The sequence below is a fragment of the Gekko japonicus genome, unplaced genomic scaffold, assembly GCF_001447785.1.
Source record: "Gekko japonicus isolate JY-2015 unplaced genomic scaffold, Gekko_japonicus_V1.1 scaffold109, whole genome shotgun sequence".
In the NCBI taxonomy this organism is placed as follows: Eukaryota; Metazoa; Chordata; class Lepidosauria; order Squamata; family Gekkonidae; genus Gekko; species Gekko japonicus.
The window spans coordinates 1,025,088-1,052,390 of NW_015164185.1; the positions used below are offsets into that span (position 1 = coordinate 1,025,088).

The 27,303-nt window shown below is 40.6% G+C and overlaps 1 protein-coding gene across 1 annotated transcript in view; it reads left to right on the forward strand.

The window, feature by feature from the left end:
* Positions 1 to 27,303, forward strand: part of GLRA3 (glycine receptor alpha 3) — a 111,645-nt gene that overhangs the window by 81,023 nt on the left and 3,319 nt on the right. Inside the window, exons 6-8 of the mRNA XM_015408142.1 lie at positions 10,678 to 10,815; positions 12,865 to 13,079; positions 19,491 to 19,637. Coding sequence (XP_015263628.1) covers positions 10,678 to 10,815; positions 12,865 to 13,079; positions 19,491 to 19,637 — 500 coding nt within the window. The remainder of the gene's footprint in view (positions 1 to 10,677; positions 10,816 to 12,864; positions 13,080 to 19,490; positions 19,638 to 27,303) is intronic.

The window sequence follows — 27,303 nt, forward strand, 5'->3', positions numbered from 1 at the left end:
ACGTAGATATGGCGCGCACACACCAGGAGGTACCCGGGAGTCCCCCGCCGAGGAGGTAAGTAACATTTGGCAACCCTATCAGGGGGTGTGGCATATGCTAATGAGTTATGCTAATTAGTTTCCCTAGCTCTTTTTCTACGAAACGACCCCTGACCACAGCATTTTCAAGTCTCTGTCTCTTGCGCTTGCTAGCGCCACTTTCAAATCTTTTACTCATGCTCAGATCAGTATCTAAAAATAAAAAATAAAATTAATCTTCAACTGGATAAACACATGGATCAGAGGTCCATCAGTTACTATTGGCACAAGGTATAGATGGTTGCTGCTGAAGGGTTACAGAAGCCCCAGGCACACGGGCCAGATATCGCGGGGGGGAGGCATGGCTAATTGCCCCAGCGCAGTTTGATCTGCGACTACGCAGTCAGATGCGCCAGCGGCACAGCACAGGCCCTTCCCTCGGCACCAGCAGGTAAACAAGTGTTGCCATGCAAGCCTATCAATGTGTTTTTATGGAATATGAACTGTGCAAAGGGACTGTACAACATGAAGACCTGAGAATACCTGTTGAGACTGCACACCTGAAAGAGGGACACCTTCCTTTAGTGTTGCTGCCACAGTGATAGTCCAGAGTCACCAGCCATCTTGCCTGCTGTGAGATGAAGCAGTCCCATAAGCCAGCACCAAGCCTCAGATGCCATGCCATGGAAAACATGAGGACAGAGAACTCCAGACACCATTAGGAGTTTCTTCCAGCACATGTAGGCAACCTCTCTCCCCACCTCCTCTTCCAGCTACCTACAAATCTAATCATGAGACAATAGCCTTAGCCTGATGATTCATTCAGCCTTCATGATTCAATCATCCTTCATCCAGGTGCCAGTCCCCAGATCAAGTTTCTAGCTCTCAATATTGACCACTCCTTAGCCCCCCTCCCCTCTTCCAGCCAGCCAATAGTATGTTTTATGGGACGGACTAACAGGAAGTGTCACAGGGGGATGTGGCCAACCTAACCAGCCCCCCTACACCACGTTATAAAAGATACTGCCCGACCACATGGTCTCTCTCTTACTTACCCTCTCCACGACCCCTATCGAAGCTTTAACCCTCTTATGTCCAGCTTACTATCCACATACCCTACCTCCATCTTTAACCTCTAGTCTGCAGCTAGAGTCCATGTGGTTCTGCTGGTTCAGAGCACGTGTTCACCATTTTCTATTTCTAAACCCCTCCATTCTTCCATTGGAATGGCTTAACTAATGAAGACAGGTAAATATTGCCCAACCAACAAATATCCTGCTAAAGCAACTGTGTTAAGGATCTATCTTTATTTCCTAGCATATGTATAAATGTGTGTGTGGTTGTGTATTGTTTGAATGATATATATCTCCCAGTAAAGAGACATTATATTTTACTGAATCTAGTCTCTGTGTCTGTTCAGATACTTACAGCGAAAATGGGACTTCTGTATACATTGGTGAGAACCCTAATTTGCCTATTGCCAATCAATATAATTCAAGGCAATTTGGCTAACATAAGGGACCGGAGGGGAATGCCGCGTGCCAGCGTGATCACACCACGGGCGTCTGGAGGCAGCCCGTGGCAAACGTTTACTAGTACCTTGGAGGTACTAGTTTTTAAATGCGCATTGTCGGTGGTAAGCCACGGGTGCGCTCCACTTCCCAGATTTTAGGGTGCGATCGCGTCCGGATAATCCGCCCACCTTTCGTGCCTTTCCTGCGGCAACTTTGCCATGTGACCACGGCCAGAATTCAGTTTTCCACTGTGGCAAAACGGACGCCCACACTCAACCCTGGGTGACTTAGTGGCCGGTTTGTGGCTCGTGAACCCTGCTTCACCTTCCCACCTCCTTGGTGGGCTTCTGTCACTCTTCAGTAGCTGCCACCACTCACTGACTTCCCTATGCCTTTCTTGAGGAGCAGTGAGACCCTCTGGCTGACTCCTGGGGTTTGGAAACCCCTAACTTTGGGTTTCTCTTGGAGGGTTGGCACCTGTACATTTTGGGCTTTTTCCCTCCCAGGACCCTTCTTAAGACAATGGTAGTAGGCAGAGTGGGGGAGATTCCATGGTCAGAGCACCAGGCTGGGGTTTTAAACAAATAACAAAGATTTTATTGACTATTTACAAGTAACAGGATTTTAAACCCAAAAAGGCACTTTAAATCAAACACAGAAAGGAAAAAACCACCAGGCACAAATAAAATAAGGTCCCATGTTTTTTATTATAGTTGAGGCAGGTGTAATTTGCCTACATTGTCTTAAAGGCACCTGGGAAACGGGGAGGTAAAGAGCAATAGTGGCTCCACCTCCTAGGTGGGGTGTGGACAGTGGGGTCGGGTGACCATGGGTTGAGGCAGTGGAACCTCCCCCACCCCAGTCTGCTGCCTAAAGATACCACCTCACCTTCCTGATTGTAGAGCCAGCCATAGTCTGATCACCCATTCCTAGAGATGTAAAATTTCCGGAAATTTTGAAGCTCGGAAAAAAACCCGGTTTTTTTCCGGGTTTTTTTCGGGGGGAAACGGAAATTTTCGGAAAAATTGAAAAAAAATGCTACATTAGCATTTCTTTTGTCTTTTCTAGATTGAAAGTCATTCTGTTACTTTAGGAACAGAAAATATGACTATGGACATTTTTATTTGGCATGAAATTATCACAACTAGTATATTAAAAATATAGTGTATCCAAACAATTATTACAAACAGAATACCCACCCACATGCAAAAACAAAACTAAAACCTTTTTATTTTCTTCTGACAATCGCACCTCCTAAAGGAAGAAATGCATCTTGTTCTTGCATTGGAGAGTTCAGTTTGTAACCTAGGACTTGCTTGTCCTCAGTGTACAGAAATTAGATCAATCTGATTATTTATATATATATATTAGAAATGATTTGGAAAATATTTGAACACCTTGTCTTAAAATATTTTATTCATCATGTTAAAATAAAACGTTCCATAATATTTGTTTTCTTTTCTTCTCTTTTTTCATTTTTTCCAATTTTTCAGGAAAAAACAAAAAATCTTCAGGAAAAAAAAGGAAAAAAAAGTTTTTTTTCCCGTTTTTTTTCCAGGCCTTCACATCTCTACCCATTCCACACCCTTTTTTGGCCAGTGCAGCATCTCATAGAACAAGGTGACAAGCAGTGTTCCCTCGAAGCTGAGTTAGTGTGAGCTACCTCACAGTTTTTTAGCCTCTAGCTCACAGATTCTTGTATCAGCTCAGGAAGGATAGCTCCAGAGCAAACTAATTTATGCAGTAGCCAAATTGCTCAGTCACAACTTCAATGCCAGTTGGTCACAAAGCAGAATTTTTGCTCACAAGACACCACAGTTTAGAGGGAGCACTGGTGACAAGACTCCCTTTGACAGTGCCCCGTGGTATTTCAGAGGGCGTTTAAATGGCAGCCATCACACTTTATGTGATCTGTAGCTTTCTAATATTGATTCAGCTCTATTTTTTCCCATTATGGATTTTAGTATTGTAACTTAAAAGTGCAGTTGATTTAGGTGAGTTCACAGTTTGTACACCATATAGTCCATAACATGCACACAAGTTTATTCTACATATTTTATAACATTAAAAATAAATGTCCATGAAGAACATTCAAAGGTCAGAACAGAGATCATTTTCTTCTTGATTTTTGCTATTTTTATTAAACTTTTACCCTACAGCAGAGAGTTCAGTGAGTTAAAAATAATCTGAGACAAAAATGCTGGCAGGATGAACTCATGTGCTGAGGACCTACAGAATAAGAGTCGGATGATTTATTAAATAATACACTTGCATTAGGGCGATTGAGTTAACAGACTGTACTCTCTTAAATATTTAAAACAGCAAAAATGTCGTTTGTTCCTACCAATCATTTCTCGTGTGAGCTGAAAGAAGAGGGGAGAATGTTAAGCACTGAGCACCTATGTTGCTGTCCTCTCTGGGGGCTACCAGCTTATTTATGGGGTTGTCAAGCAGGGGGGAAGTGAGGAAAAGGTTAATAAAGACTTTCCCTGGCACAGCAGCTCTAATCAAATTCAGCCTGTTTCTCTTGCAGCTGCTTTAAAAGAAAAAAGAAAGAAAAAATAGTATAAGCTGAACTCATAAATTTCTCTCATCACAGGTTGCTCTGCCCAAACTGTCATGTAATTTGTACATTATTGATTAAGGGATCCTCTATCCTGATTTTCATGCCTGTTGCAAGTGTTGGCAAAGTTTGTGAAATAATCCAACCCTATGCTTTGAAGTTTGCTTTCAATTACTTTTACTGCAACAGGATTTGCAAAAGGACAATAACTGACTGTAGGCCACTAATACAACAGAGAGGCCTTCAGAGCACAAGCGCTAACTCAGACTAACACACAGCCAAGAGAAAGATAAAAAGAGTTAGGCTGAATTGCAAGAGAAAACATTCAACCAGGGGTCATTTCCTGCAGGAGCGTACAGGAGCTCTGCTCCAGCAGTAAAGAGCCCAGGGGGTGGGCACATGCAACAAGCCCCACCCCCTGCTCCCAGCAGCCCTCAGTCAGAGCAAGAAGCAGCCAGGTAAGTTGCAGAGCCAACAGGTCCAAAACAGTCCAGTGGTACCTTTAAGAGCAAGTTTTATTCAGGTACAAGCGCTCCCTCCTCTGCCAGGACAGATCTGCACATTCCCCCCCCCAATAGCTAGCAATCCAAAACAGTCCAGTGGAGCCTTCTGACACACTTCCAGTGATGTCAGGGGGGGTGGCATATGCAAATAAGTTATGCTAATTAGCTCCTGCACCTCTTTTTCTACGAAATGACCCCTGCATTCAGTAAACCCTGAACACTAGAGAATGAATGCACCACAGCTCCCTCTAGGGTAAAAGTAGACTAAACAAGTATTTCAGCAGAACAGGTTGGCATTCTCTTCTGAAAAGTTCCCACTGCATCTACTGCCATGATGCTACTTAAAGGCCAGATGTTTGGCCAGGAAGTAGGCCTAGCTGATGGTAAAGCAACCCTATGTAAATATTGGCACAATACAAACCATGGAAACATGTTTTTAGTATACAAATAAGGTGGCAAATTGTCAACCTTGTGGAGTAATTTACATCTACCTCTCACTGTATTGGTCTAATATTATTTTCTTGGTGATTTCCATACATAGCAAGGTAGATGGGAAAAGGTTAGAGTAAAAGGAAATCTACTATATCAACAACTGCCATGATTTTTCCCACATTTAAATGAATTGTATCATAGAAAGAGATGGAGACTACCCAACAGATAATTATAATTAAAGCACATATTAAATGAATGAATCTCATTTAGGAAAATCTATTTTGACACAGCAGTTGTTTCTTGTCAGTTCAATGAGTTATACTCTGTAGATTTTTCTCCTGGCTATAATCTACATGCTTCAAATGATAAATTTGTTTTACACACAGCTGGTTTTCATCTGAATGCATACAAGGTATGATGCAAGATACACGTTGGAGGGTCACTCCCTATAGGGAACACTGATGAATATATAATAGGGTTACATATTATTTTGATACTGTGCACTGGAAAATACAACTGTAAAATTATATACAGGCCAAGTCTATTTTGTTAAGAACTAAGGTTGTATTCTGGATTTCTGTTTAAAAAATCAGAAGACCTCAGAAATCCAAACTAAAGCATGAAATATTTTCATGATAACTCTTTGGCACTGCAGCCACCAAGGTAGTTTATAGAGATACACATATGAACACATGAAACTTCCTTATACTGAAGCAGACCCTTGTCTACTCAGGTTGGCAGCAGCTCTCCAAGGTCTCAGGCAGAGGTCTTTCACATCACCTACTGCCAGATCTTTTAACTGGAGATACCGGGGATTGAACCTGGGAACTTCTGCATGCCAAGCAGATGGTCTACTACTGAGCCACAGACCCTGTACTGTTACTGACTGGAGATTTGATTATGGCCAAACCAATCTTAATTTTAAAGGAAGATCACTAAAGACTATGTTCATGTATAAACATGGGGAAACTAATTAAAATTTCAGAAAGTCTGGACAAGTGACATAAAATTAGTAAGGGCATTTCTGTGTGTTCTGAATTACATGAATTTTCTGGCTTAATTTGAGGTAGGATTCAGTCCTAGAGTATATGCTTTGCATGCTGAAAAAGATGATATTGCATTTGGCATGATATTACTTTCAGGGGGGGGGGGAACCCAGAAGGATTCAGTCCTAGAGTATATGCTTTGCATGCTGAAAAAGATGATATTGCATTTGGCATGATATTACTTTCAGGGGGGGGGGAACCCAGAAGTGATGACACATTACTCTAGGAATCCTATGTGATCCGATCTACATTTATTATTATTATTATTATTATTATTATTATTATTATTATTATTATTATTATTATTATTCTTATTCTTATTCTTATTCTTATTATTCTTATTATTCTTATTATTATTTATTTTCATTTATAGCCTGCCTTTATTACTGAGATACAAGGTAGATTATAAGTATGATAAATCAGTACACAGATTACAAGATATGATAATAACATCAGTCAATCATACAAGATATGATCATAACATTTGAATCTTACAGCAAAGATTCTTACAAGACAAAATCACACATCTGGGATGTGTGTGTAAAATTGAGGGAAAGGAGAAAAAGAACAGAATTCATGCAAACCTCTTTCATTAGGGCAACAAGACAATCAATGTATAAAAGACTATGTCTACTAAAAGTCAACTTTTGAGTGGAAACATTAGATCGCAGCTTTGCTTCTTCTACAAGAATGCCTTCCATCCTCTCCTACAGCTATTGGTTGGATGACATCATTCAAAGAGAGAAAGGGTTTGTAGTTAAGTTATTGTTTGCTTGAAGTAACAACAAACCTTTGCATTAGTAGCTCGGCTCCTTTTCCGCTGAGAACTGGGTGCCTTTCTATTAGATAATGATGCTTTTCTCAGAAGACAGCATATTTAAAAAAAGGCCCAATAAAATGACATCCTACTTAGATAAATTTCTTTTGCTCTTAGTCCTAATTTTATGCATAAATTGAGTTGCATAACTGTGTCAAGATGGGTAGCCATGTTAGTCTGTCTGTAGTAGTAGAAAAGAACAAGAGTCCCATAGCACATTAAAGACTAACAAAATTTGCTGCAGGGTATAAGCTTTGGTGAGTCACTGCTCACTTCTTCAGATACAGCTAAAATCTGAGTTATTCTATGCTTGACAAGTGTGTATGCCCTTCTTCTTATGCTACTTATCAATCGCAATTGTATTAGAAAAGGTTAATGCTATGTAGAGTTGCACCATTGGGGCTGGCTCCATGGAAACTCTCGTTATCCAGATGCTACGTAAACTGCTTCTGATCCGCAGCCATTCTTTCTTTCAGTCCCATGCACACAGGTATGTGCAGAATTGCCATACTCTGTCTAGTAATGATGATTGTTAATGTTAATGGTTGTTAATGGAATATGACCTAAAGTTTGGAGCCTGGCAATCATAGTCCCATTTTTAAGAGGGAATAGAGGGAGGATCCTGCAAGCTATAGGCCAATTAATTTGCTTAATATTATGAGCAAACTTCATGCTCGTCATCTTTCAGAAAAACCTAAAAGTTGTTTAGAGCAGGAAGGTCAAACATCAGATGAGCTAGCCGGTTTTAGGGAGGGAAGCACTACTATAGATCATTATTTGATTTTGCAACACCTGATTGAAAAATACTCATCGTATAGTTCGATTTTATTTTATGCTGCCTTCATTGACTTGAAGGCAGCCTTCGACTCTATCTCCAGGAAGAAACTATGGGAAAAATTAGAAGGGACATCAATACATTGTAGGCTTCAATTCCTAATCCATGGATTATATTCTAGTACCACCTTTAAATTCAGATGTAATAGGAATGGGCATTTTACAAACCCAATTAGTACTTCAAAGGGAGTTAAACAAGACTGTATTCTGGTCCCATCACTCTTTATTTTTGACATCAATAACATGGCTGGTTATTTAAGCAATCCAGGTTTCCATTCTCCTAAATTAGGGAACCATCAAATCTTGGTGTTATTATACACAGATGATGCAGTAATTTTATTGAGGACTGAAAGAGCACTAAAGGTGCTTACTCAATATTGTAGTAAAGATCATTTAGCAATAAACTACAAAAAACCCACAAAATTATGGCACTCAGGGGGAGATCCAAAACTAGGGTGTGAAGTATAAATGGCCATAAGATAGAACAGGTGGCCAGTTTTCAGTATCTAGGGGTGGTACTACAAGCCTCCGGCTTAAGGAAGGCACGTTGTGAATGTGTAGCTGATGCTGGACAAAAATCTACTCATAATATAATCAAATTTTTATGCACTAAGGGTGGTCATTATATTCCAGTGGCTCTTAAATTATTTCAGGTCAAAACGTTGGCACAATTTCTGTATGGGTCCACCCCTGGAACGAGTGCAATCAAAATTTTTGAGGGCTGCTCTTTAATTGCCCCATTGTGTCTCAAATACTAACTTATGTTTAGAAACTGGTATGGTAAGAGTTGAGGCCAGGGTGTGCTTTGCTTCCTTCAATCTTTGATTAAAGTGAAATTTTGAAACCTCAGGGCTTAACTCCCTTGATTCTCAATGACAGCTATCAATATACATGGCTAAAAGCAGTCATAAACAAGTTGGAGAGTTTGGGTTTTTCCCCCTCACTCTTTCTTGGAAATGGGGTATGAGCAGGCAAAATATACTTTGAAGCAGAGGGTGATGGATATTGAGTGGCAGAAATACCTAGAGAGGACACCGGCTTTTTTTGTCCACAGACAAGGTATTCAGCCTTACCTGAAGCAGCCAACGGCATGCTTCAGGAGGGCCATCTTTGCCTCCTCGTGAGGAGGAAGAGGAAGGGCTGCAATTGCAGCCAGGCTTCTGGAGGGGGGTGGAGCCAGAGCCTCTTTAACAGCTGGCTACGCTCCTCCCTTCTCAGTTGCCACCTCATGCTCGGCCCGCCCACCTGCCCTGTCTGTCGTGCAAGCATAGGCTGGTTGCCCCATTGAACGGGGGGCCGGGTAGGAATTTTTTGCCTCCTCTCTGGTTGGCAGTTGAGAGGGGGTGTTTTTTGCCTACCCTGCACTGAAGCTAGTGGACTGAGGAATTGGCTTGGGATGGTGCCATGTGATGGATTTGTCACTTTATTCAGGGCAGAAGTAGGTCTTAGATAGAGTCCATATGGCTTGGTAAGCACCAATCAGCAACCCCATGGGGGGTATAGTGGTCTGCAGGATCGCCCCTGTGGCTGTGCGGCCAGGGATGAGGATTGCAGACTGCCTTTGGGGATGGCCACGATGGATCCTCCACGCTGGCCGTGTGGTGGTATTGGAGGGATTCTCAAGGCGTATCCCAATCGCTGGGCCCGACTGGGTTTGCAAGCAACTTACAGTTGGCTCCAACCCGGGGCCTTGGTGTCTTGCCCATTGTATGGTAAGGATGGGGTCAAGGTGTCACCAGGCCTTGACCGTGCTGCTGTTCTCTGTTTGCCCTTTCCGTTACTTTCATTATGTTAAATAAAGTGGCCTTAGTTTTACCCAACCTTGGTTGTCTGACTCTTTCTTCCGTCTGGGGGGGTAAATAGATACATAGCTTCTCCTGCCACTTACCTCTCCTGATTGGAGATACCCAGTCACAGGAGGGCATTCTCGCATGCTAGATGTTAAGCCCTCCCCTCTGCAGTTTTAGGCTGTGGTCACACACACTAAATAATCCACTTTCAGTCCATGTTCAGTGCACTTTCCAACTGGATTTTACTGTGTGAATTGGCAAAATACAGTTGGAAAGGGCACTGAAAGTGGACTGAAAGTGGATTATTTACTGTGTGTGACCGCAGCCTTTGAGGGGTGGTACAAAAAGGTTCTGATGGAAAATAGGCTACGCCCCTGTAGCACAGGGGAGATTGAAACCCCAGAACATGTATTACTTTGTTGCCCCTTTTATCAGGAGATTTGTATCAAGTTTGTTTTTCCCTTTACTTAACAGGTATCCTGGTTGTTCAGAATCTATGTATACCAGAATATTATTAATAGATGAAAACCCACTGGTTACAGTCGGTAGCATGAAGTTCTTTGCAGCAGCTTGTAAAATTCGTCACTTAATGAAGACTTAAATCTTTTAATAATATTATCTAAAGAACGTTGTTAAAATTGTATTTTTAAACATTGTAGTTATTGTATGTGGGAGTTAATTAATTTTAAAGTCTTTTTAACTTTTGAGTATATGAATTCTGTTATGTTTTGTGCTGGTCAAAGACCATTTTAATAAAGATTGGTTGGTTGGTTGGTTGGTTGGTTGGTTGGTTGGTTGGTTGGTTGGTTGTTAAGTTGTTAATGGAAAAGCAGTACCAGTCCAGAAGCTCCACTCAGGCTACATCCTGAGTTAGTTCATTACATTAGAATAATGCCATAGGTCATGGTTTCTGAAAACTTCTTTGCCAGTTTATATCTCACAAAGTTAGGAAAAGATTATTCTTAATACATATAAAGCTATCATGAGGCCTAAATAAATTATGGGGAAGGTAGTATATAAATCAAATTAAAAAATAGATTTGTCACAGAATATATTTTTGAACTTTTCTAAGCTAATGCCTTATTTACTTTTGCTAGACAGTTGGTATTGGAATTACACATGGCTTGCTGGAATCTTATATGCCTTGCTTTGCTTTCTAGTTGGATACACTATGAATGATCTCATCTTTGAGTGGCAAGAAAAGGGTGCTGTGCAGGTAGCTGATGGGCTCACATTGCCTCAGTTTCTGTTGAAAGAAGAGAAAGATTTATGTTACTGCACCAAGAATTACAACACAGGTAGGAGACCAATACAGTCTGCTAACAACTGCAAGGACAATCGTTGCTGTTTATTGTGATGTTAATCCTACAAACATTTTGGCAATATTTAACCATGTGGCTGCCATGATCCATGAGCAGAGGTGCTGCACATGTACGGCTGCCACACTAGCCCCAAATGACAGCCCAGGATGTGATGTCTTAAACTCAGAAGGACATCTCTTCCTCAGTGTTTTGCAGTCGAAATATGTCTTCTGTTACTAGGTCACATTCCATTTTAAAGTCCTGACAAAACAATAGGGAAGGTGGATAAAGCAAAGGAATGGAAAGACTGAAGATTTGTTTTTAATGAAATATTGACATTAAGGAAGATGAAGAAGCTGAAAAATTAAAATAGAAAAGAAGGACTGAAGTGAAACTGTATAGATTGCATCCTTGAAACCAGACTGTTTCCCAATTTACTCGTGGGAAACTGAGACCAGTGAATTTCAACCTAGGTCTCAAGCCCCACATTCTGTTTTCTAAAATATACTAAAATCTCTGCATCCCAATTCCAGCTATTCAGATACCCTTAAAGGAAAACACCTTTCAAATGCAAAAAGTAACAGGATTTTTAGCCCAAGTGCTGTTTAGTGTGCTGATTCTTGGGAAAGATTTGTTTCCAAACCCTTTTTCAGTATAGTGACCATTTATTTTCGATATAGTTTATAATTTATTTATTTCCTGTTTTTCAAAACAGATAGTATGCGAACACTGCTGCTAGCTAGATAGGAAAACAAAATAAGCACAGCTGTCCATGTGCCACTGTTGATCAACGTGTAGAGCAAACCGTATGCCAAACCCTTTCTTGATTAAATAAAATTATCAGAGCACAAAGAGGAGAAATCTTTAGAACACAATGTAGATTTGTGCGCAATTCCCCCAACAGTAGTGTATTCTTGTCTCACACATAGTAAACAACATTTCTTCTTCTTCTTCTTTTTCTCCTCCTCCTCCTCTCTCTCTCTCTCTCTCTCTCTCTGCATTCCTTATGTTTTAAGAGAAGCATGATTGTTCTTCCCTTAACATTTAATTAACATTTTGGGTCTCATCTGTGCTAAAACAAATCTCAACTGGGATTCCTTTGTACAAACATTTCTATGAAGACATCTGTAATAAGTTATGGCCTGTTTCTTCTCTTTTTGAATGAGAAGAAACTTGCATGTTCCATTGGGTAGAGTGGGCCAGTCTTCAGAATGGGGGGGGGGAGTATCTAATGACTGAATGGCAGAGTACCTGTGCACTGCAGGTCTTCTAACAAAGTTAAGGACTGCCTTGCTGAGTCAGAGGAAAGGTCTACATTAGTCCAGAATTCTGTTTCCAGCAACCACAGCCCTCTCCTGTGACTATTCCCAGCTATTTGTGTCTAGCACAGAGTAATCAGAGAGAACTTATGAATCAGAAGTATTTATGAATAACCCTTTTTTCAATAAACAGAATGAATGAAAAGCATGTAGTCATGTCTACATGGCAGTTCTATTTTAGGTTGTGATAAATGTAATATCAAGGACCACCTGATCCCTTATAAAACCACCCCACCACTATGATCATCACCAGAGGCCCTATTTTGGGTGCCCACACCTTCTGAGATTAGGTGGGTGGCCACCTGGGAGATGGCTTTCTTGGTCATGGCACCCAAACTCTAGAAACCAAGGAGACTTGTTGTCTGTCTCCTTCTGTTGTCATCTTCCCCCAGCAGGTGAAGTTTTCGTTTCATTTGGCATTCCCTCAGTGAGCCCTCCTTCCTACCCAGTGTTTTAATTGGGTTTTGAAAATATTTTTGCATGTATTTTAGCTCTGGTTTTAATTAAGTTGGTTTTAATGGTTTTTAAGATGTGATTGTATTATGTATGTTTAATTTGTATCTAGCTTGGTGGCCCTTATGAAGGCAGAAAGGTGGGGTATAAATTTTGTAAAATAAAGAAAGAAATATGGGAAACAGGTTTTAAAATATCTGTCATTTGATCACGTGCTGCTTATGAAGAAAAGCGCAAATAGTTCCATTGATAATCTTTCTCTGTTGTTAACTAGGGAAGTTTACATGTATTGAAGTTCGATTCCACCTTGAACGGCAGATGGGTTATTATCTCATTCAAATGTATATACCCAGTCTCTTGATTGTCATACTCTCCTGGGTGTCCTTTTGGATCAATATGGATGCTGCTCCAGCCAGAGTGGCTTTGGGTATAACAACTGTGCTTACTATGACAACACAGAGTTCAGGGTCACGGGCCTCACTCCCAAAGGTAGGAAAACTGTTGAACTTCCTTTGCTTTTTGTCATCTTTTATGGTGAATTATATTGGTTTTAGCCTAGTAGGCTGTAGTATTCACAGCCTTTAAATACATTTTATATACTACATATGGATACCAGAGTTCTTTAAAAGAGAAAAGGTCAACAGGAAGACATTGTACTAGTGAACTACATGAATTACAGGGTTACCAACCTCCAGGTGGCACATAGAGTTCTTCCATCATTACAACTGACTTCCAGACTACGGAGGGGATGGCAGCATTGGAGGGTAGGCATTACGGCATCATATCTCTGCTGAGCTCTCTCTCCGCCCCAAACCCTCCCCAGAAAGTATTCCTTCTGTCTCCAGGAATTTCCCTAGCTGGAGGTGGCAGCTCTCATGCATGTTGTTTGTTATGTGAATATGCCAAATTTCTGTTGATGATTCTAATTTGGATTCTCTCTTTTGGAGCACTTGTATATTAATTTCTTCCCCCCCCCCTTGATTCTGTCTGCTTTCTATATGCAAGCATAATTTCTAAAATCAGAACAATACCTTCTTGATAATACCTTCTATGGTCCATAATGCATGCACATCTTACAGCAGATTTTCAGAGCAGTAAACCTTTAATCTTGATTTAGGATTCTGTGCCTGCCTTACGCACCATTCTTTTTCCTCCGGTGTATTTATTCTGCAGCCACAATTTTTTTTAAAAAAACACACACTTTTGTAAATTGGGGTGGAGCACTACTTGTGACATGTGGAGGGGGCATCCAAAGTTTTTTTTTAATTTACACAATTGCCCTATCTCAGTTCTATAGTAGCATCCAGCAAGCACCTTCCATTTAGATCCTTGTGATTCAGGTTTTGTGCATGCAGTTTAGCATTAGTTCCTTGAATGAAAGGAAACAGAAAGGAATGCAGGCAAAGTGGGAAAACCCATTGTTGAAACGGACCAGACTTTTTCTGAAACTGACAAGTGGCTGCAAAGCCCCATTTTCTACACTGCTGAGCTCTGAGCACTGCTGTGTTATTGGCCACTGTGAAAAATGGGAAAGAGTCACATGATCTCATAATATGGTTGAACGTTGAGTGTACAATGCACGGTAGAACCCACTAACACTGGCATTGCAAGCTGTGATCTTTGTCAACATGTGTGTGTGCACACATGTGCCTATGTAAAGTCAGCTGCAACTCCACCAAGCTTTGCACAGGGGTACAATTTGTATGGGGGAGGAGTCCTCTGGCATAAGCTCTGTAGAGCATTTTAGTCTTGTGCCACTAAATTGAAAAAATTGGGAGTTCACCGATGCCCTAGCACAGCTGCATAGTAGCACTAATTTCCTACCCTTCCTTGCAAAGTTGTGTGGTTTTCTCTTTGTGATTCTCTAATTTGATCCTGCACACTTGTGATTTTGGCAGATTTTTAAAGCTTGCCATATACAGATTGCACTCTTCCTTCAAATGGATCGATCCCAAATGATGATTAAGTTTGGTGGTTTGCAAAAGGTACATATGGCTCAGCTGCCACTTTAATGTTGAGTTTCCAGAGAGTGCCAAAATGACATCCCCCCCAAAAAAAAGTTCACTAAAGCATGAAAGGGTGGAAAAAATTCAAAGCTTTAGGCTTTCCATCCCAGTGTCTCTCTCTCTTTACAACTCATGTCAATTTCATTCCATGCTGATGACTCCCCCCCCCATTTTGTTTTCATACAGCACTGAAATCCTTTTTTGTTTGTTTTTTTTGCACTGGGGATGCTGCCATTTGCCTCCTCTCTGATTCTCCTTTCAAGTCAATACCAGCTGGGAACTAAAACTCACACCGTTCCTTTTAAACTTTCCCCAGTGATCTTATTTTTAATGGCTGCGGTCACACGCAACATTAGCCACGCAAGAGATACGGAAGACAGGCGGAGTTTCCGGTCGCGATCTCACCAGCACATCTGGGAAGCATAGCGCTTCCGTGGCACAACCGAGGCTTCCTGCCGAAAAAGCGCAGCAAAAAACTAGTACCTCGGAGGTACTAGTTTCCGGAAACTGCGGGGCAAGGGCGGGCGTCTGATCGCGTTTCCGGTGGCATCCGGCGCCCGCCCATGTCCCCTTGCGGAAAAGGGGTTTTCCCCCCCCAAGTCTCCATGGATGCGCACATGCACCCAACGGAGCATGTGCATTCGTAGTGTACACAAAAAAAGAAAACCAGTTCGCCGCGCCGTGCGCTTCTTCATTGCGCGCAGGCGTGTGTTGTGATCGGCACCTCTCCCTACCCACGGAAGCTCCACAGTACCTCCACAGAACCTCCACAGTAGGTCTGATCGCTTTACTGCATGTTAGTTTGCCCCGGGGCAAACAGCCACACTTCTCCTCCGCAGTTTCCTGCCCGTGTGACCGGGGCCTTTATTCAGCAATCTGAGACTAATGATAGTCTCATATCACTAGACTCATACCGCTTGTAAAAAAAATAAAAAATTTTTAAAAAGAGGCAAATGGAGCTTGTATAGCAATGAAGGGGGGAGAGGATGGCAGAAGGTGCAGAGGGGGCAGAACAAACTTGATGTTCATAATGATCCTACGATTTGCTGTGTTTTTCAAAGTGATGGCAGACATAAAACTCAAAACATCACCAGAGGGTGATATCGGTTATATAATTTATTACTCTAAGGTAAAATTCTGTTTCCTTTTACTTTGGAGAAACCCTGACTTCAGCAGAACAGTAGACTAGTATTTCTGAGAATAGGCATTAAGCCTGAAAAGAAAGGGACCTTTGAAGAGCAGCAAAAGGGTTGGGGGAAATCAGAGGGAATGTGTATGCTTTTGAATTACCTTCAGTTTGAAAGTGAAACAAGGAGGGGAAATGGCACAAAAGCACTCTCAGAAAACCCAGTGAAACAGTGACCAGAAAGCGAACTGAACACTGAAGGGAGGAAAATCAGTGCAGAATGACAAAGAAAACTGATGGATATGCACAGTGAAACCCGTGCATAAGAGGCCAAAGTGTCAACTTTTGGAAGCAAAGATGCATAGAGAGACAGTCATGTTAGTTGGCCTAAATGTGGAGAAATCCCTTCCCCTTGAAATGTACTGCCACTCACCTTTGATGCTGGTGTGCATATTACAGTTGCTATGTAGCCAAAAATGGCCACCCTGAGGCAAACAGTCCTCTGTCCTGGCCATAATATCTGTATTATTCCTTACAGGACTTGATCCATCCCATTAGAAGTCTCCATACGCTTAGGAAGCCACTGGAATGTAGACTGGGGTAGACTCACAATATCACTGACATGCATTTTAACTGAACAGGGATTTCCCCCAATTTGGTGACATCCTTATCCTTCAGAGACTTTGTTAGATCTCTTTTGTGAGTTGGAGTTTGCTGGCTAAACCAAACCCAGCTGACAGTGCACTTAATTAAAATTTCATCTACCTTTGTATAGAAGTTACATGTTTTAATTCTTAAATTAAATGTACCGATAGGCTAAAATTTGTAAGAAATAGTAATAAAAATGTCTATTACTTCAATCGTTCATAACTAAATATGGCAATCCTGTACAAAATTTCTCCCATTTAAGCCAATTAAAATCAATGAATTTAAACTGGAGTAATTATTCATAAAGGGTTCTCAACATATCTTTGGAAAATAGTAGATTTTGGCAGTGTTGCCTGGGGGGGTGGAGCTTGGTGAGGATGTGATATACTCACACCGTTCCTTTTAAACTTTCCCCAGTGATCTTATTTTTAATGGCTGCGGTCACACGCAACATTAGCCACGCAAGAGATACGGAAGACAGGCGGAGTTTCCGGTCGCGATCTCACCAGCACATCTGGGAAGCATAGCGCTTCCGTGGCACAACCGAGGCTTCCTGCCGAAAAAGCGCAGCAAAAAACTAGTACCTCGGAGGTACTAGTTTCCGCAGTTTCCTGCCCGTGTGACCGGGGCCTTTATTCAGCAATCTGAGACTAATGATAGTCTCATATCACTAGACTCATACCGCTTGTAAAAAAAATAAAAATTTTTTAAAAAGAGGCAAATGGAGCTTGTATAGCAATGAAGGGGGGAGAGGATGGCAGAAGGTGCAGAGGGGGCAGAACAAACTTGATGTTCATAATGATCCTACGATTTGCTGTGTTTTTCAAAGTGATGGCAGACATAAAACTCAAAACATCACCAGAGGGTGATATCGGTTATATAATTTATTACTCTAAGGTAAAATTCTGTTTCCTTTTACTTTGGAGAAACCCTGACTTCAGCAGAACAGTAGACTAGTATTTCTGAGAATAGGCATTAAGCCTGAAAAGAAAGGGACCTTTGAAGAGCAGCAAAAGGGTTGGGGGAAATCAGAGGGAATGTGTATGCTTTTGAATTACCTTCAGTTTGAAAGTGAAACAAGGAGGGGAAATGGCACAAAAGCACTCTCAGAAAACCCAGTGAAACAGTGACCAGAAAGCGAACTGAACACTGAAGGGAGGAAAATCAGTGCAGAATGACAAAGAAAACTGATGGATATGCACAGTGAAACCCGTGCATAAGAGGCCAAAGTGTCAACTTTTGGAAGCAAAGATGCATAGAGAGACAGTCATGTTAGTTGGCCTAAATGTGGAGAAATCCCTTCCCCTTGAAATGTACTGCCACTCACCTTTGATGCTGGTGTGCATATTACAGTTGCTATGTAGCCAAAAATGGCCACCCTGAGGCAAACAGTCCTCTGTCCTGGCCATAATATCTGTATTATTCCTTACAGGACTTGATCCATCCCATTAGAAGTCTCCATACGCTTAGGAAGCCACTGGAATGTAGACTGGGGTAGACTCACAATATCACTGACATGCATTTTAACTGAACAGGGATTTCCCCCAATTTGGTGACATCCTTATCCTTCAGAGACTTTGTTAGATCTCTTTTGTGAGTTGGAGTTTGCTGGCTAAACCAAACCCAGCTGACAGTGCACTTAATTAAAATTTCATCTACCTTTGTATAGAAGTTACATGTTTTAATTCTTAAATTAAATGTACCGATAGGCTAAAATTTGTAAGAAATAGTAATAAAAATGTCTATTACTTCAATCGTTCATAACTAAATATGGCAATCCTGTACAAAATTTATCCCATTTAAGCCAATTAAAATCAATTAATTTAAACCGGAGTAATTATTCATAAAGGGTTCTCGACACATCTTTGGAAAATACTAGATTTTGGCAGAGTTGCCTGGGGGGTGGAGCTTGGTGAGGATGTGATATTACTTCTTGGTGACACTCTAGGCTGTCTCCCCAGTCTCTATGGTCTTTACCACAGAGACTATTGTCTCTGCCATAGAGACTGGTGGAAATTTCTAGAATGTGGCTTTGTGGAGACCATTTTTTTCTCCCACTCTTGAACTCAAGGGTGGGGAATTTGGGCTGAGGACTGGTAATTTCCCACCCTGGGTGTGTAAATAGGAGGCCTATATGGATACGATTGCACTGTAATTTTCTCATATAATCTTCCTCTGTGTCTCAAAATAGTCCTGTAGCTCTCTGTATATTCCTATCATCATAATATAAAGGTGAATAGTACTTTTATTTCATTTTCTACCAAACACATTTTTGGCAGTTACAACACAAAGACTTGTTCATAATGATCCTACGATTTGCTGTGTTTTTCAAAGTGATGGCAGACATAAAACTCAAAACATCACTAGAGGGTGATATCAGTTATATAATTTATTACTCTAAGGTCAAATTCTGTTTCCTTTTACATTGGAGAAACCCTGACTTCAGCAGAACACTAGACTAGTATTTCTGAGAATAGGCATTAAGCCTGAAAAGAAAGGGGAACTAAATAGGCCACATAGCACAATATCTATTGTAAAATGCTGGGGTGGGTGGAGATTACTCAGGTATAATACCATATGCATGCAGAAAACATGTTTATGTGTATTTGTCTATGTGGATGCATACCAGAATGTTAAAGATCCCAAATGCTGAAAAATGAGTACAATAAAGTGATTAAAGCTAGGATTTTATACGAAAAGGTGTTTGCAGGGAGGGATAGTTTAATTAACTGAATTAATTCAGGCCCTTTTGGTTATACAAAACAACTCTTACAACCTAGACCAAGAAAACCTAGCTCCCTTTTATACCCTAGTTTTCTCCCCAACAGGAGAAATGCTGGTGTATACACCATAGTTTGTGATACTCTGTTAGCACAATGGCTAGCTAGTATGATCCATCCTGAGTATTTACACTATATAACAGCAAGTTGTAGTTTAAAGAGTTTTCAGAAAATTCAGGAAGTTGTGAGGAAACTAGATTGTCTTTTGCCCTCTGTTATATAACCCACTTTCACTATAGTTTCAGGAAGTATATTTCTCATCCCTTGATATAACAAAACACTAAAAGCTTCCCATCTGTGATTCTAATACCTTCAATATTCTACTTGGTGCTATCTTTAGGTGTCGTACGTCAAGGCTATTGACATCTGGATGGCCGTATGCCTGCTTTTTGTATTCTCAGCACTTCTGGAATATGCAGCTGTAAATTTTGTGTCAAGACAGCATAAGGAACTTTTGAGATTTCACCGAAAGAGGAAGAAGAACAAGGTAAATATGACAAGTACAGGTTAGAGAAATATGGGCAGCGCAAGCAGAGGTTGTCTGCTTCATGACAATAGCATTCTGTTTAAAAGGTGGCTGTGCAAATAACATCTCAACACAGGATGACATTACCTCTTTTGCAGAAGGTCAGTGCAAAGACTGTGTAATTCCCACATTGCAATGAAACCTGCATAATAAGGATTAAAAGGGATTTAAGTGGGTTGAGAACCCTGTGGAAGCTTTCTGGACAGTTTAATTTTACCATTTGAGATTATCAGCAGACTGCCCCTTTATGGATGGCAACTGATGATATGAAATTCGTTAAAACAATTTCCTATTAGAACCTAGTCAAAAGCCTTTGTAGGTGCATTCAAGGCTTGCCACCTTCCTGGTGGTACCCGGAGTCCTTCCAAAACTACAAGTGATCTCCAGACTACAGAGGCCAGTTCCACTGGAGAAAATGGCTGCTTTGGAGGGTGTACTGAACTGGATTATACACTACTGAGTTCCCTTCCCAGCCTTCAATCCCAAATGGCCAATGGGAGTCCCATTGTCGTCAGTACATTTACTCTTGTGTCAGTCATGGGATGCTCTCAAACAGCAACTCTGACACAGAAACAGGAGAGAGCAATTGGGGGGGTAGTCACTCAAAAACAACTCTCCCTGGGGCTCCCAATCCTGAATGACTATGTGGCCACTTGAACATACAAGTGGTGATTGACAGTGACAGGGGCAATTATGCACTTATGTGCACATCTCTACCTGATCAAAAAATAATAAGAGGCAGAAATGGAAGGGAAGGTTCAGACTTCCCAAACGGCTTGATTTCACAACAGGGGAGTTCAGACAGCCAGAAATGCAGGGTGAAAGCACTGGCATCCATTAAGACCAGACTTTCCCAGTGTCCGTTAACTCCATTGCCACAGGGCAGAACAGGGTGGCGACAACCAGGGAACGGAAGGCAGATGTCACTGTCTGATTGTGCTCTTTTAATCCAAAAGAGAACAGCAAAGATATCAGATCAAACTGCTCACGTGACCGCAGCCATTGTTTAGGGACAATGTGTTTAATTTCTTCATTTACACCCTGCCCTTCTCCTCAACATGGACCCATAGCTGGGTGCCATGTTTTAATTTTCTGATGAAAGAGGGGGGGGAGTTTCATAACTTGGCTTCACAGCAATGTTGTAAAATGAAAGTTGCTTTGTGAGCTACTCACAAAATGACTGATTAAGGAATCTGAGTAGGATGACTGTGCTTTTGGAAGCATCACTGCACTGTAGGAAGGAGAGATACCCACCATTTATCATTTGGCAAGGAACTCAGATAGAAAACTGTGGGAAGAAATCATTATAGGTGTTCAGGACCATCTAACACTTGCTTTCATGTTCAGGTGGCTGGGGTGACACAGAGGTGGTAGCTGTATAGCACAACTAAATTCCTATAAATTATGGAGAAAATGGAAAGACCAAGAAAGTGAGAGGATACAAGTGTCCCAAGATTAGGAAATTAATTTTATTGATTCAACGTTTATTTTCTTTTATGATCATTTAAAAGATCTAAATGGGTCAAAGCAGTGGTTTTTTGACATAGCTTTACTAAATACTTCAACTGAAGTGTGTTGAAGAATAACAGAATGGTTGTTTGCTCACTAGTGGTAATATCTTTGGATCTTCTGATATATAAAGAGTTGCGTTATACTTTGACAGTCAATAATCCAGAATATCCATTTATTTATTTTTTAGTTCAGAGCATGCTTTTGAACAACAGCATTCAGAATCTGTGAGTCTAGCTAGACAAGATGCTGCAAATTCATGATCAAATGTCTAATATATTTTCTCTTGTTAAATAAAAGTTGTTCCAGGACAATGCTGGGGTAAGGGACGAGGAGTTTAGACTGGGTTTAACTTTGCTTACTCATCCACACATATCGTGTTTCTGATCCCAAATGACCTCCTGGTATTCCTACGTGCCCCATTTGAGGGCAAACATATAGGCAATATGCAGATAACCTGTATACTTTTTCCTAAATAACAAATTGTGGCTTCAGGGCACTATTTGAGGTCAGGAAACAGGTCCAGGTAGAACGATTCCCCTGCACTGAGATTCTGATCTGAACAATCTCTTCATGTTATCTCCTGGCAGTTTCTATTTAACCATAAAATACACTGGAGATACAAGGCTAATATGAGTCTGATATTAGGCTGTGCACCTAATCTGTCACCTGGAAATGCTGTATCTGCCTGCAATGAGCCCCCAAAATATTAAAGCAACTAGCTAATATTTTGTTATATGTCATGTTAGTGAGACAGAACAGTCTGGAATTCTTCAACAATAGATATTACTTATTGCATAAATGTACCTCATCAGGTAAATACAGGGTACCACTCCCCTAAACTTCCCAATAGTCACTCATGCTCATAATATGGGCAGTTTTGAAGACACACAGTTTCCTAAGAAATGTAATAGCTAAACTTTCTATCAATTATGGAGTAAATAATCATGGCTTTTTGACTATGATGTATGTATTCTTGTAAAGGGTTTACCGCACTAAGAGTTAACTAGAATCCTTTGGCAAATCAAATTGTGTTGATTTCAAATACAAATATGTATATGTTATTAAAATATTTATAATCCATGTTTCCCTTGTGGCTCAAGGCAGCTTAAAATTCCAAGATTAAAAACATACACAAAACAGTAAAACTTCATTAACCCACCCCTCCCCAAGAAAATGTCTACTGCAAAAAGCTGTAGAAAATAAGATAGCCTTACAGTGGGTCCTCAAAACTTCTAAAGACAGTGCCCCCGTGGGAAGCCTGTTCCAAAAGTGGGAGTCACTGTGGAGAACAAAGGGTCTCCGTCAGATACCAAACAAGCCACCTTTTGAAGATAGCAACAGAAACACTGCAGTTAGCACAAGGAGACACATCGGGAGAAACAATTTCAGATATGTGTAGGGTTGCTGTATGTGTAGGTCTGGTTGACTTAAACGTTGGTAGGCTCAGCCCTGCATTACCTAGGACCAGTGTTCCCTCTGAGATGAGTTAGTGTGAGCTAGCTCACAGTTTTTTAGTCCCCGGCTCACACCTTTCTGTCTCAGCTCAAGAAGGATGCAGACTAATTTATGCAGTCGCCAAATTGCTCACTCACAACTTTAATGCCAGTAGCTCAATAAGTAGAAGTTTTGCTCACAAGACTCTACAGCTTAGAGGGAGCATTGCCTAGGACTCAAATATTTAGCCTTACCAGATTGCCAGCCATGAAAGGCAATCTCCTAGCCCCAGCTCCCAGGCTCTGCTGCCACTCTTTGCTTCAGCGGGAGCAAAAAATTGGGTGGGGGGGGGACAGCATTGCACAATGTCATAACGTCACTTCCAGTAGTAATCAGAAGTGATTCCCCAATACACTAGAAATCCCTCAATTTTAAAGCCATTGAGATCTGAGGAATTCCTCGAGCACTGCACCGTCACCTCTGGATATAACAAAAAACGATAGTGCAATATCGTATGATATCACTTCCCACATGTCGCCTCTAATACTAAATAACAACTCTCCAATGATGCAGCCTCACAAACGAGCCCACAGAATTTATTAGCCAACAAAAATGTTTAATAACCAGCCAGCCCCCCCCATGATTTGTGCTATAATGAGGGCCCTCAAGTGGTGAGAAAACAACCAATTTTCTTCCAGTTTGACTTCTTTTACTACTTGCCTCAACTTAGCTCTTCGTTACAGGTAATGATGATTACAGGTAATGATAGTTCTTTGTTACAGGTCTGAAAAAAGTATCTGAAATAGTAAAAATAAATGATAATACGGCAGATACATTAAGGGTCTGCTGCAGGAAGAGAATATTAAGTCAGGACCCAACCCTATGTTGTAGCATAACATTAGGGTATCATATTAAATATGAAATTGCTGGTGCAATTTAACAGGTCACAAATATTACATGCTGTAAGCTGTCTAATACTGATAGATATCAACTACTGAATGACAAGTGCTAATGAATACAAATTATTGGATATCAAAAACAATGGTTTTGGAGAGTGAAATATGAACAGTCACTATTAGTCAGTGAATATTCTGCTGATGGTTTACCTTGCATTCGAGCATTCCAAGGCTCATTTAAGAAATTCAGTTCATTTCCACTACGTTGTCAGGTGCTCAGCAGTCAAAACTGATCCATGCTGGCTGGTTACAGCCTCAGGTAGTGCATGGTTAGATAATGTGCTGCATTATTTCCTACCTACTTCTCATTGTATCCCCCACAAAAAAAGATAAGTCATGAGGAATCTGCAAGGAAAAATTAAATTCCAAGAAGACATACATGGGTGGTATCAGAAAAGCTAGCCTGGAAAATATACAGGGTGTTGATAACGTGGTGGCTTCAACCCACATCTTTTTGAAAGGAGGCAATGAAAAAATTAGTTACATTTGCATTTTGAGGATGTTGCTATCTTTGATCTAAATCAGAATCCTGCCTTTCTAGAATCAGTGTCAATATATTTATCCTTAAGAGCTGAATTTAAACATATTTAAAATGAAAACATCTGAGATTTACACTTACTTTGCTCTTTTGAAAAAACACTTACAGAAATGGCAGAATAGAACATGGGAAATATGCATACATAATTGATACTATGGATAATTCTTTTGCTTGTTGACATTTCTGCTTTAAAAGAAGCAAGCGTGCATACTAATTTTGTACTTGAGCTGAAACATGTAGTTTGCTTGAAGGCTACATTTTAATATTCTGTATTTGCTTTTCAGAAGTATTCTACTTTTTATTTAAAATCTAAGCAGCACAAATTATTCAGAAAGCAAACAGATTGTTGGGCTAGGCTGATTACATCATTTTTTTCCAATGGCAATCATGTCTTTTTCTTTTATTTCCTTTTTGTTTTCTTTGTGATCCACCTTCCATTTTGATGAAAGTTTTATGAGGGAGTACTTGATGGAAATGAAATCAGTGAATCATTGCGGCATAGCAATGGCTTGAGAAGTGCAGAATTCATAGACGGGACTTTGGCTCAAATCTACAATATAAATATAAGGGTAAACTATGTAGAAGATGTCCCATTTGTCCTAATGTGATTTCCAGTCATTATCAAAGGCCCAGTCCATTTGTCTGAACTAATGTCTTTCCATGTGGGCTCTGTTAACTTCCATTTCTACCTCTATGTGACAAGCCTGTTATTAGAAATATATATTATTTCTTACTGGAATCAAAGTTACTCAGGGGTTGCGACCCAAGTTCATATTTCGTTTTCTTCAGCTGTTTCTTCAGGTGTTTAAGGATTGCCATCTAAGTATTTAGATGGCAACAACAACAACTATGCACGATTCCTGAGGAGAAATAAATTATCAAAAATATGCATAAAACATAAACTAGCATGGTCAAGAAGCTAAAGAAAATTAAATCCTTTGATTGTTTTACAGCTATATGGTTTTTATTTTATACCATAACACTGACATGCAAAGACAACAGTATCTCAGTCTCAAAACTTACAGGAACTGTGCTCGCTTCAGAAAATCTGTATATATATTTAGAAGCGTCCTCTAATTCTACATATGTTAAGGAGCTACTAATATAATCATTGTAATAAAATAAGTAGAGATCATTTCGCTTTGAAAAATAATGCAAAGATTTAAATCGTTTACTTCTCTCATATTTAAAATTGTTTGTACATGTGTGTGGATAAATATCCTTTAATTGCACAGAAATGGCACAATAAGTACAAACAGCTGAAGGTAAAAACTGGGCAATTCCACATCAGAAATCATGCAAAGCATTGTCATTTCAAGTTGGGGAAATGGTGAGGGGGCAAAGACTTAAGCCCCTTTCTCCCCATGCATTGTAGTCCTGATCTGAATCAGTCCTGTGCATACCTGGGAATTAAATTCCAGTGGTAACTTCCCACAACACACCTGTCAAAAGACCGCATGGACTTTCTAATGTGTGAATCAGCCACAGAATGTCTAAATAGCACATATGCATGACTATTACATAGCAGTAGTGTCAGTGATTAGGAAGAGGAATTTGAATTATGGATAATATTGAACAATGCAACTGGCAGTAGAAAGGAGCAAGAGTCCAGTAGCACCTTAAAGACCTGTGTCAGGGTATGAGATTTGAAGAAGGGAGCAGTGACTCACAAAAGCTCATTCCCTGCCACAAATTGTGTTAGTCTTTAAGGTGCTACTGGACTCTTGCTCTTTTCTGTTGCTACAGACAGACTAACATGGCTACTTATCTTGATCCATCAGATAAAAGATGGTAAATATAAGTCATAAACTAATCTGTACAAAAGGTGAGAGCCTCAGTCAAAGATTTCTTTCTTGGGTATCAAACATAGGACACCACAACACCTGATACACAGTAGATTTGGACTGGCTAGTCACAAAACACTTTATTGATAGTCACAGGAATTTGATAATATCTTCCTTCCGAATAAGTGGAAGGCACAGATTAGTTGGAGGTCAAAAAGGCTAGCCTGAGGAGAATCAGGGGTCATTTTGTAGAAAAAGAGGTGCAGGAGCTCATTAGCAGAACTCATTTGCATAGGCCACACCCCCTGACATCACCAGAAGTGTGTCAGAAGACAACACCTACCGCTCAGGCTCCACTGGACTGTTTTGGATTGCTAGCTATTGGGGTGGGGGGACATGCAGATGTGTCCTCGCAGAGGAGGAGAGCTTGTACCTGAATAAAACCTGGTCTTAAAAGTGCCACTGGACTGTTTTGGACCAGGGGGCGGGGGGGGCTCTGCAACTTACCTGGCTGCTTCTTGCTCTGACTGAGGGCTGCTGGGAGCAGGGGGTGGGGCTTGTTGCATGTGCTCGCCCTCTGGGCTCTTTCCTGCTGGAGCTCCGCTCCTGTGCGTTCATGCAGGAAATGACCCCTGAGGAGAATGAATATACATAGAAGCTGAGGCTTAATATGATCCTCTTTACTGTTGTCATGAAATTCCATTAAGAACGGTGCTTGTTACAGAGGCATGGTAAGACAACAGAACATAAGAGAAGCCAATTTTGGATCAGGCCAATGGCCCATCCAGTCCACACTGTGGCCAAAAATACCAAGTGCCATCAGGAGGTCCAGCAGTGGGGCAATATTATGCAATTATTCTGGAAGCAACATTGATTCTGTACAAGAATCTAGAGTTTTAAATATCATTGCTCACAATTAATGGCAAAAATATGTTGTTTCACAGGTTATGAAGTAAAAGCAAGGGTTTTCCCCCCAAAATGTAATTTATTTTGAATTATACACATTTGCATTTTTACTGCTATTTTGTAGTCTTACAACTCTCCTTCATTTATTAATCCACAATTTATTCATTTTCTTGGTGAGATTTTCACTTTCCATTTTGTTTTAGTGTCTAGGGGCAGCAAGAGCTGCAGCACAGTCAATTTAGAAATATTTTTGCTGTACAGAACAAGCCACGCATGCCAAATGCTGTATCAAGTCCACTGTTTTTGTGCGAATTGGGATGGCTCCACCTGCAGGTTTCAGAAGCAACTCTCTGCAACTGAGGCACTAAAAAACAACACAGCTAGAGACCAAAGAGAGGAAGAGACAGACAAGCCACTATCTTGAGAGCAAGACTTAAATTTACATAAGAATCCAGCTTTATTTTTAATAGGGCACCTTCGTATATTAAATATCAGAT